The sequence below is a fragment of the Nycticebus coucang genome, chromosome 4 (genome assembly GCF_027406575.1).
Source record: "Nycticebus coucang isolate mNycCou1 chromosome 4, mNycCou1.pri, whole genome shotgun sequence".
NCBI classification, from domain to species: domain Eukaryota; kingdom Metazoa; phylum Chordata; class Mammalia; order Primates; family Lorisidae; genus Nycticebus; species Nycticebus coucang.
In genome coordinates, this window is record NC_069783.1 from 135,501,975 (window position 1) to 135,514,200 (window position 12,226).

The 12,226-nt window shown below is 46.9% G+C and overlaps 1 pseudogene and 2 gene segments (V, D, J or C); all 3 read left to right on the forward strand.

Moving 5' to 3' along the window:
- Positions 1-12,226, forward strand: part of LOC128584904 (probable non-functional immunoglobulin lambda variable 1-50) — a 685,263-nt gene that overhangs the window by 5,553 nt on the left and 667,484 nt on the right.
- Positions 758-8,538, forward strand: LOC128583432 (immunoglobulin lambda variable 5-39-like; annotated as a pseudogene).
- On the forward strand, positions 9,075-9,590 carry LOC128584939 (immunoglobulin lambda variable 5-45-like). The segment is given in 1 exon segment: positions 9,075-9,590. A coding segment is annotated over 1 exon segment (297 nt).

Sequence of the window (12,226 nt, forward strand, 5' to 3'; positions counted from 1 at the left end):
AGTGGGAGGCCCGGAGTGCACCATGCCTGGATCATCCTGCCCAGACTGGGGCTCAGGAGGGCAGTTTGCAGGGCTCACTGGCAGGAGGTGCAACAGACTGAGGCCTGAGGAACAATCCTTCACCAAGCCCACCAGCGCCTTTCTGCCTGTGTCAGACCAGAGACTCTCAGACGTTCCCATGCACAAGGGTCACCCGGGATCCTGTCACACGTGGACTCTGACTCAGGAGATCTGGTGGGAGCCTTAAAGACTGAATTTCTAATAAGTATCTTCCCCCACAAAATTCACATCACTAAATCTAAATCATAAGAATGATTGAAAATAATTGGAAAAGGCATTATCAGAGAGAAATTAAAAAGAATTGACAGAGAGAACTAAAGGGTTTTGATTAGGAATTCCCCCAGTCTCAGCCACCAAATGACCAGTGACTACAAAGCACAGCTGAGGTGCTGGGAGAGGCTTTACATTCTTCAGAAACGAAAGCAAACATATCCCAAACCTTCTCTACACCGGTGCCACCCGTGGCTCCTCCAGTCTACCCACCAGCTTCTCTCTTCTTTTCTGGCCTGGCTCAGTCCCCTGAGCAGACCTTTGTATGGTCTCTGCAGGTGTTTCCCCCAGAACTCCTCCAAGGGGAAAAGCAAACCTCTTCTTCTCAGTTTTCAGGGAGAGCTGAGCCCCAGCGCAGGGTCAGGGAGGGGCTGGGGAGTCCCTGGGTGGAAACACATTTGCATGAGCAGCCCCTCCTGTGCAGAGGGTGGGGAGAAAAGGGGGCCTGGGGCAGCCCAGCCCCACTGTGGGGACCAGGGCTGTGTCCACCATGGACTGGGCTCCTGTCCTTCTTGTGATCCTATCTCAGTGCTCAGGTAGGGTCAGGCCTCAGAGGCCAGGAACAGCCCCCTACCCTGACTCTGGATCTTCTGGCAAAGATGCCTGAGAAACTTTACCATGGATTCTGACCCAGTAAGAGCTTGTGTCTGTGTTTGCAGGTTCCCTCTCCCAGCCTGTGCTCACTCAGCCGCCCACCCTCTCTGAGTCCCCGGGAGCATCAGCCAGACTCACCTGTACCCTGAGCAGTGACATCAGTGTTGGTAGCTATTCAATATCCTGGTACCATCAAAAGCCAGAACACCCTCCCCACTATCTCCTGAGATACTACTCAGATTCAGATAAGAACCAGGGCTCTGGGGTCCCCAGCCGCTTCTCTGGATCTAAGGATACGTCGACCAATGCAGGGATCCTGCACATCTCTGGGCTGCAGGCCGAGGACGAGGCTGATTACTACTGTGCCATATGGTACAACAGTGCTTCTCACAGTGACACACACAATTAGGGAAGTGGGTCAAAAATGGTTATGCTTATTTTCTTTATGTTAATTGTATCCACACTACTATGATTTAAACAAATCAGATGATTTTCAGATTATTTTGGTTACTTACCAAATAATTATGAGATCTAACAAAAAACAAATGCCAATCCAATTGCTCAGCCAACAGAATTACAGACACTATTGAAGAGAAATTTCTTCTGCTAAATTGCACCTGTACCCAAAATTCAGTCATCTTCAGAAAGCAGTTTATAATTAAAATTTGTTTCCATTTGATCAGCCTGCTTGTTGTCCTCCCGAGTCCCCTTCCCAGCTCTGAGAATCCACTTTGGCCCCAGTGAGACTCCCTTTCCTCCTTCCAGCACCCACAGCAGTGCAGTCCAGGGCTGGCCTTGCCCACTACACTCTGGGAAATGTGAGATGAAGGACAAGACTTCAGTTATATGGGGATGGAGGACAAAAAGAAACTATAACTGTGAGGCATTTTTGAAAAAATTTTGTTATCCATAAGTTGAAAAAGACGAATAGAGGCAATATTAGATTGTTCCTTTGTGCTGAAAGCCACTCCAAGTTGAAGTTTCACACATCCACTAAGCTTACATAGCACAGAAATTTGTACCCCAAATTTCATCCCAAATTACACACTCTCACCTGTTGTCAAAAGCTGAAGTATATACATATTAAAACTTTAGATTAAAATATATCATGCAATAGAGTAAAATACAGTTTGTTTCCATAGTAACATGGATTATGCATGAAATCAATCTCTGTGAAAATGTTCTGTAGCTCAACGCACACGCTGCTGACCTTGCTGCTAATTAAGAGATGAATTACTTTGAGATAGCAAGTTGCTGTTCACATCAAATCCATTCTTCACCTTGTTACTGAATATGTCAAAGGCATGATAATTATTTTGCATGCAAATTATGGTTGTATAAAATAAATGTTAGTATTTATCACTTGCTCAACCAGTGGTGGATACTACATATGAATACGTTTGTATTCTAAGTTGTTATTTCAATTTAAAATCTTGGATGAAATGAAAGTCTTATGCTTGTATTTCATATTATTTTTCAATCAGATCAGCATGGTTTTTGGCATCTGCTGAACAAGACATGTTTCTAGTACACACTTACGTGTTCGACCATCTGCAGAGTAGATGCTCATGTGACGTGACTGTCACTCTTTGAAGCTACCAGTTCTTCAAGGCAAGAAAGTTTGGTGAGTTGTCTTTTCTTGAGATGCTTTTGATAAACACATTATAGTCTTGTTAAAGTAGATACCATATGCATCTTCAGGCTGAAAGGATTATCTCCTCTCCCCAAGCACTCACCCTTTATAATGTACCTTATCTGCTTTTATGATATGTCTATTACTTGAGTCACAGAAATTGTTAAGCCTCAGAGTTGGCCTTAATTCTCTCTGTGAATCGTATGGTGAACAGAGCTAACCACAGGAGCTGCAGATAGGAATCCTCCACGGCTCACGGAGCTGCCATCTTTTTCCGCACAGCTGCCCTGTTCATCAGACCTGCACTGTTCCTCCTCGTGTGACATCTGACCTAAGTCCCATCTCTGCTCTGAGAAAGCTGCCTGGAACCAACCCTGGAATTTCTACCCCTTTCTCTCTCTCTCTTTTTTCTTGTTTATCACATATGTCCTTCTCTACCTAGAGAGATCTAGCTCTAGATACCTAAACCCACACAGTCTGCAGAGGACAAAGTGCCTGGCCCTCAGGTGGTACCCAAACCCCATCCTCAGTTCCGAACCATCCAGCCCTCAAGGCTGCCCTTGGCTGCCCACACTTCCTCCTCCCCTTATCCTTAAACATCCCTGTATGTTTAAGGCCACTCGGTTTACTGCAGTTTGTCAGACCGACAACAACAATAACAAGAAAAGAATGAAAACGAGGGCCCCACACAGTGGCTCATGCCTGTAATCCTAGCACTCTGGGAGGCCAGGGTAGGTAGATTGCTTGAGCTCAGGAGTTTGAGACCAGCCTGAGCAAGAATGAGATCCCTGCTCTAAAAATAATTTCCAGGTGTTGTGGTGGGCACCTGTAGTTCCAGATACTCAGTGGGCTGAGGCAAGAGGATGACTTGAGCCCAAGAGTTTGAGGTTCCTGAGGGCTATGACACCACAGCACTCTGCTGAGGGCTACAAATGAGACTTTGTGTCAAAAATAAAAAAGAAAGAAAGAAAATGAATGCAAGTGAAAGGAAGAGGGGTGCTTCTCTAAAATGATATACAAAAGTGTTGGTGTAGTTTTGAAATTGGAAAGGAAGTAGAGATTGGGAGAACTCTGAGAAACCAGGTAGAAAAGCCTAGATCAGCAGTTCTCAACCTATGGGTCATGACTCCTTTGTAACAATGAAAATACATCCTGCACATCACATATTTACATTACTATTCATAACAGCTAAGTAAATAGTAGCTAAATTACAGTTGTGAAGTAGCAATGAAAATAATTTTATGGTGGGGGGTCACCACAGCATGAGGAACCGTATTAAAGGGTCAAGGCATTAGGAGGCATTAGGAAGGTTGAGAACCACTGGCCTAGATGGATTAAACGTGATGTCATGAGAAATGTGGATGCTGAAGGCTCTGCTGGGGTCAGTAGGAAGTGAGGAGCGTGGCAGGGGACAGCTGCATTGTCACGGGGGCACCCAGCGCTGCACAGACAGACTGATGGTGGAAACATGGCTGCTAATAGTGCTCCTGGTCTACTGGGGGAAGCTCATGAGGAATTAAGGGACACATTTTGGTGTGCTGGCAGAGAGAGCATCATTCTGGAAGGAAGCCAAGCTTTCCTGTGTGGTACCATTGTGTGGAAAGGAGAACTGGTAAGCCATGAACCTGGATAAGTCATATAGTGCTAATATTTTGAATCAAAGTAGTGAAGGTGCAACCTGGTTTATTCTGGTACATATAGCAAAATTTATGAAGACAGATATAAATTGAGGAAGAAAGTCTTAAACAGAATGAAATGAAGGCATAATAATTTGGAAATTACAGGCATCCATATTATGCTAATTACTTGCTTGTTGCCTCTTTCCAAGGACACCAAGTGTAACCATCACCCACTGCCTTTCATTCATTTCCTCCCTTGTCCGGAGAGTGGTCCAGGCCTCTCACAGGGAAGGTGGTCACGTCAGCAGTTCCTGTCCTTCGTAGGTATCCAGGTGTCCACTCCTCACTCTGCTGTCTCCAGGTGCAAACTGGTGATCCTTGCTTGCTGAATCATTCACAGAGGAAGGGGTGGGGATGGACCCAACACTCCTTAGCCCTGTGATTTTATCCGAGACCTCTGAGAGCCTCATTTTATACCAAATTCTGTGAGGATTACAGGTGCCCTCCCCACTGGTAATGAAGTTCAAATGATGCATCAGAGGTGATCAGAGGTGATCAGAGGTCTTGGCAAAGAGCTGTAGTGTTCCTGGTGCTCACTAAGCGTTGATTCTCCCAGCTAAATCACTGTGCTGCTTGTTGTGCCCAGGAGTTCCACAAAGACCACACTGCCAAACAAGCCAAATTCACAGCCGGCAACTGCCTCAGTGTCCCAACATAGGGTTTCTGAGAGCAGCCCCGAGTGCTTAAGGGGTTGGGTTTATAAGGCTTGGTCTGCATCCTGGTTGGCATCCAGGTGCATCTGGGCAGACAGCAAGCAAGCATTGTACAGAATTTTGCAGTTAGTTAGCCATACGTCATGCATGTTTGTTTTAATATTTTCCTCTATACATCTTAGTTTCAGTATTTTTCCTCTTACATCTTAGTCTCAGTATTTTCGTCACTTGGTATTGTTTAAAACTCAGTCTGGGAACAGTTGGTACTTCCCAGTTTGTCTCCCAGGGAGTTAGCCAAGCAGGAAACTGGGAATGAACTAGAAGCAAGAAATCAGTTAGTACTTTCTCATTTATCTTGGTAGTGATCTAGACTTATTTCATTTCATTTGAAAGCTTGCAGTCCAGAAATTTGCTAGGAGTCAACTGGTATTTTTCCATTATAGCCTAGGCCTGACACCTTTCTGTCTTAGCCTAGGCCCACTAGGCCTATCACTACTGTGGCCGCCACTCCAGCCTCCCCTGTGCTCTTCAACAGAGCATTACTTTTGCACCACTCCATCCACCACGGTGGGGTCCAGGAAGCGGTAGGGTAAGTCTCCACCACCTGGATCCTGTCTTGTTATGCTCTGCGGGTCACACATGTAGGTGTTTATGCTGCCTCCTGTCTGGCTGTCCTTCCAAACCCCTCACTGCTTGTCCACTAAATGTCATTAGTCCCAGGAGGCAGCTGTCAGCACAACACACTTTAAAGGGGTCATGGGTAGTCCATTTGGTAATAAAATACTCCAGGGACATCCCTTCTTTATCCTGAGAGCATGGTGCTTTTGCACTCAACTCTGATGTGAACTTTTATGTGCACTGCATTTTGAAAACCTGGGAATGATGATAATAAAAGGAAGGAATGGGAGAACTGGACGTGCCAACTGTGAAGGGTCCTGAGATTTCTGCCGATCAGACAACTGCAGTGTGGGAGACAGGTGGGATTTCTAACGCTATGGGCTTTGCTTCATTCTGTGTCAACATCAGGCCTTGGAAAGCTGAGGTTTCCGTTTTCTGAAATTTACTGTGAGTGGCAGCTGCCCCTCAAGATGCCCTTAATGATCTCTGACCCCTGGTACTTGTGCTCTTGTACGTACGGAGTAGGGACCACTTGTGTAATTAGCAGGAAATTGAAGACATTACAGACTTTGATTTCTCCTGTGGGGCTGTAATAGTTTGCACCTTGCATCTGCTCTCTCAGATCACCTGCTCTTGGGAAAGCTAGTTGCCCTGTCGTAGGGACACTCAAGTAGCCCCAGGCAGAGGCTCATGTTTCTAGGAACCGAGGTCTCCTGACACCTGTCTCGTGACCCAGTGCATGTGAAAGTTGATTTTCCAGCCTCCTTATGTCTGTAGCCACCACGGAAATTCTACTGTCACCTCATGAACAAATCTGATCCAGAGCCACCCTGCTAAGCTGATTCCAAATTCCTATCACATGGAAACTGTGGGATCACACCTGTTTGCTGTTTTAAGCTGCTACATTTTGGAGAATTAGATGGGAAGTAACAGATGCTGATCACACCCAGAGAGGGGAGTGGCAACGTGTGAGGGGGAGATGGTTCCCTACTTTTATTGTCTGCCTTTAGTGAAATGTGATGGGACCATGATGAATGCCAGCCCACTTATGATTCCAGTGGCCTGTGTACTGCACCAGCCCTTTCCGTTTCTTTTTATTTATTTATTTTTATTTTATTTTTTATTTTTTTGTAGAGACAGAGTCTCACTTTATCACCCTTGGTAGAGTACCATTGCATCACAGCTCACAGCAACCTCCAACTCGTGGGTTTAGGTGATTCTCTTGCCTCAGCCTCCCGAGTAGCTGGGACTACAGGCGCCCGCCACAACACCTGGCTATTATTTTTGTTGCAGTCTGGCCAGGGCTGAGTTTGAACCCACCACCCTAGGCATATGGGGCGGGTGACCTACTCACTGAGGCACAGGCACCACCCAGTTTATTTATTCATTTTTTTTTTTTCAGACAGAGTCTTAAGCTGTCATCCTCAGTAGAGTACTGTGACATCACAGCTCACAGCAACCTCTAACTCTTGGGCTTAAACGATTCTCTTGCCTCAGCCTCCCAAGTAGCTGAGATTACAGGTGCCCGCCACAACGCCTGGCCATTTTTTGGTTATAGGTGTCATTGTTGTTTAGCAGGCCCGGGCTGGATTCAAACCTGCCAGCTCCAGTATATGTGGCTGATGCCCTAGCTGCTCATCTACAGATGCCAAGTGAGTGCTTTTTCTTTTAATCTATGACTCAGGTGTTACCATCGTGCAAGGAATCTGCACTTTTATTAAATTTTGTCAAGGTTCCCTGGCTAATCATTTGAATGTCAATTAATCAAAGTTTGACATAGGTCATATCTTCCAAATCCTGACTTTTAAAAACTGAATTCCTCAAATTCAAGGTCCTGATCTTCCTGTTGTCTTTGTCCTTCACCTGCCAGAGTCTGTCCAGGGCAGAAGGACATGAGCTGTCACTCCCCTGTTCCTCTGAGCACTAAGGGGACACCTGTGTGCACTGCCGACCCTTCAATAGGGAAGCTGGTGATGTAACAAGCGGGGCAGCCACTGGGAAAGAGACGAATACAAAGACAGCAGGTCCAAATTCTGTACGGCTGATGACTGAAGAGCACTTTCCAACCACAGTTTAGAAGAGATATACATCTAGTTTTTCACCTCAGGAGGTGAGTTTGATAATGACTGTCCAAACGATGGAGGAAAGGAGGCCTTTTCACACTCCTCAGTGAATGCGGCATCAGAAACTCACAAAGTTAGGGCAGAAAAGAGAGAGGAAGGATGGGAGAGCCCAGGCTGTTAGCAAGTCCCACCCCAAAGACAATGTGAGTACCCATGTAGCTGTCCAGGGAATGAAGGGAAATCAGTGACAAAACTGTTGTCACCACTCAGGCATCCCCCCTTCTTCCTCCATCCCCACCCATTTTTCTCTTCCTCTGATTTGCCCACGGTAGCCTTCCGTGACTTTCCCCTTCCTATCCCTGTGGCTTGAACCTTGCTGCCTTGTATGACTCACTTCATAAACATTTTTGAATGGACAGTGACATCTTTACAAAGTCCCATGAGAGGAGATATTATACATATTTCAGGGCCCTGTGGCCCAGCTGTAATGACTCACTGGTGCACAGTACTGTGGTGGCAAGGGCAAGGTCAGCTGTTCCAGGGCAGGCAACACAACATAAACATAAACCCGCACAGTGCCCTCCTTCTACAGAATCACCCAAGAAATGGCAGACCCATGGAAGTGAGAAATTCTGCCATTCCCCGCACCCCACACCATGTGCAGTCTGAACACTTGTGCGTGCTGCTCCATCATCTAGAAGGGTCAACTCGTCTAATAATAGTGTTTTCCACATTTGTCCCTCAGCAGGAGCCCACTCTCCACTCAGACCCAGGGCACAGTCGCCTCCTTCCCTGGTCCCTGGGGAAGGGGCTGCTCAGGGCTTTGCTCCCAGATCCCTCTGCATCCCCCCGCCTCACTGCAGCTTCCAACACTGGACAGTCATCGCATCTCCCACATGGCCTCTCCTAGGGAGCCAGGAGTCCTCACTGGAAAGGCCGATTATGACCATCGGTCACTCAGGACATAGCAGGATGTGGCCGTGGACTCTGTGGACTGACAATGACCAGGCTCTCAGGGGAGCCCACTCACGTGACTCTCACTCAGAGACTGCAGTTTGCGCAGTGAGCAGCAGGGGGCGCTGTGGCTCTTTCCCGGGTCTGCACAGGGGCCGCCCACATCTGCCAACCGCCAAACTGCCCATGGCTGGGGCAGTGGAGCCTGGCACAGACTCTGCAGCTGTGTCCTCTCAGTGTGATTTCCCAGCACCTGCGTCCTCCCAGGTCCTGCCTGCCAGACTCCCCCCTCCACCTGCCCCCAGATCCTCAACAAATGCGTGCGGCTGGGAGGGGGCAGGCGGTGGGTGGGACACATTTGCATCCATAAACCCTCCCCTGTGATCCTGGTGGAGGTATAAGAGAGGCCTAGGATCCCGGTCCTGCTCAGGAGGACCGTGTCCACCATGGCCTGGGCCTCTCTCCTCCTTCTACTCTGCTACTTCTCAGGCAGGGATGGGCTTCCACGTCCTGGAGCAGCCTCCTGGCCCCAGTCAGTGCCCTCTGTCCCATGTCCCTACGCAGCTCCACTTTTCTCCCTGGTTTCTCAACCATGAACATCCGTGTTTACAGGTTCCCTCTCCCAGCCTGTGCTGACTCAGCCACCCTCCCTCTCTGCCACTCCTGGAGCATCAGCCAGACTCACCTGCACCCTGAGCAGCGGCTTTGTTGTTGGTGGCTATCACATGTCCTGGTACCAGCAGAAGCCAGGGAGCCCTCCCCGGTATCTCCTGAGGTTCAAGTCTGACTCAGATAAGCACCAGGGCTCCGGAGTCCCCAGCCGCTTCTCTGGATCCAAAGATGCCTCGGCCAATGCAGGGATCCTGTACATCTCCGGGCTGCAGGCAGAGGACGAGGCTGACTATTACTGTGGCACATTACATACCAACAGTGGCAAGTACACAGTGCTCCAGACCCAGGGGGAAGTGACAGAAAACCTCCCCTGGTATCAGACACAGCTGCCCTGCCTGGGGCCAAATTAAACTAAAGATTGAGGTCTGTTATTACTTTTTTCACCAGCGCTTAATTTTTCCAAGAATTATGAATGTGGAAATGTAGGGGGTTTGTTGGTGTTGTATTTAGTTACAATGTAAAGTTCCGTGTTGTAGGTAAATTAGTCAAAGTACTAACTTTCTGTGGGCACTAAGATGAGGTCTTATGTAGCAATAGCCTGGATTACTACTCAAATAGTAGAATGTAAAGATAAAGAGCTACCCTGTTTCCCCGAAAATAAGACAGTGTCTTATTTTAAGATGTGCTCCCAAAGATGCGCTAGGTCTTATTTTCAGGGGACGTCTTATCGTTCCTGTAAGTAGGCCTTATTTTTGAAGAATGTCTTATTTTCAGGGAAGCAGGGTAGTAAATGTAAAATGATGCAGTGGAAATGCTTTATTCCTGGGGGAGTGGAGATTAAGAAAGGAGAAATTAAGCAACAAAGCCAGCCAGGAGTGGTGGCTGGGGCCTGTAATCCTAGCACCCTGGGAGCCTGAGGATCGTTTCAGGTCAGGAATTCTTAACCAGCCTGAGCAAGAGTGAGACTCTCTCTCTACTAAAAATAGAAAAATTAGACAGCCATGGTGGTTTGTGCCTGTAATCCCAGCTACTTGGGAGGCTGAAGTGGGAAGATCACTTGAGCCCAGGAATTTGAGATTGCTGTGAGCTAGGCTTGGGAATGGCACTCTACCCAGAACAACAGAGCATAGATGGAGATTCTGTTCAACAAACAAACAAATATCAACAACAACACCAACAAAAATAGATGAATAAAGAGAAAAGTCGACACAAACAGAATATCCATACCTTTTCTTTTTTTTTTCTAAATGTTAATTCATGGATGAACTAGATAAAAATATACTCCCTGAAAATAAAGGTAAATATACATTCTATTCCTGTCCCTTCTTTTCCATCAGAGCATTTTAAGATAAGGTGGTTTTTGTTTAATAAGGAATTTATTTATTTATTTATTTAATTTTCTTCTTTGAGACAAGAGTCTCACTATGTTGCCCTTGGTAGAGTGCCATTGAATCATGGCTCACAGAAACCTCAAATTCTTGGACTTAAATGATTCTCTTGCCTCAGCCTCCCAGTAGCTGGAACTACAGGTGCCCGCCACAATGCCCATTTTTTTTTGTTTGTTTGTTTGTTTGGTTTGGTTTGGTTTTTGGATTTTGGCCGGGGCTATGTTTGAACCCGCCACCTTTGGCATATGGGACCGGTGCCCTACTCCTTGAGCCACAGGCGCCGCCCATGGTTTGGTTTTTGGTTGTAGTTGTCACTGTTGTTTAGCAGGCCTGGGCTTGGTTCGAACCCGACACCTCCAGTGTATGGTACCAGTGGCTGGTACCTTAGCCACTGAGCTACAGGCACTGAGGCTAAGATAAGGTGTTTTTATCAATGAATGTTCCATGATGTTCACACCAACTCATTCAAACACAGAACATTTTCAAGAGATTTCTGATTTTGGGCGGTGCCTGTGGCTCAGTGAGTAGGGCGCCGGCCCCATATGCCGAGGGTGGCGGGTTCGGACCCAGCCCTGGCCAAACGGCAACAAAAAAATAGCCGGGCGTTGTGGCAGGCGCCTGTAGTCCCGGCTGCTCGGGAGGCTGAGGCAAGAGAATCGCGTAAGCCCAAGAGTTAAGAGGTTGCTGTGAGCTGTGTGATGCCACGGCACTCTACCGAGGGCGGTACAGTGAGACTCTGTCTCTACAAAAAAAAAAAAAAAAAAAAAGAGATTTCTGATTTTGAGACACATGATTCCCTATTGTGCTCTATCTGAAGTTGGTAGAAATCTCAGACTTTAATAATGCATGTTGTCCCCTGCAGTGCCAACCAAGTGTTGTCAGTGAAGGGGGTCAGCAGCCCAGCCTGGCAGCACCAGCCCTGCCCTCACCCCACTTCCTGTACTACACAGTTGGCTTGACTGTGCCTGTAGGAGACCCCTGTGTTTTACACCCCTAGCCACGGGCTCTGAGATTTCTCAAGGGGCTCGCTGCCAATAGGAAGAGGACCCACTCATCAGCCCCCAAGAAGATGTGATGTTATTTCACTATAGAGTCAAGAAGATGTTCACAGGGCTGGGATTATGTCTGGGGAAAATTATCTTGTTAGGGGAGGATGTTGAGACCTCACACAGTTCATTATTGAGCCCTGACATGTCCAGAGAAGAAATGCAGGATGAAGGTCACTGAGGGCCTGGGGGAGCTGACCTGGTGAAAAGCACCACTTCAGACCAAAAGTGCATTTCCCCTTCTTCAAGTCATAAGCATCACTGGAGCATGTTGGGATGACTTCAAAGAGAAAGATGATGATACAGGATGACAAAGACTCGAGGCCCCAGGACCTCGAGCGATAAGCAGACTGCAGGGGACACATTTCCAACAGGATTTGGCTGATGGAAAAATCTGTAAGTAGATGCCTAAAAAGATGAATGTGTCTCATTTCCCCTCAGAATGACAGAATGAAATTGAATTGAGAAAACCAATGAACCAAAACCAGGTGCTATGTCATATTTATTGACAAAACCTCTAGGGAGTTTCATAATATAATATCAAATTCAAAATATAATATCAAATTAAAATGACTTGAATACAATAAAAAAGTCCATCACATGAATAACCAGGAAAATCATGACTTGAATAAGAAAAGATTGTCCTCAATACTGAA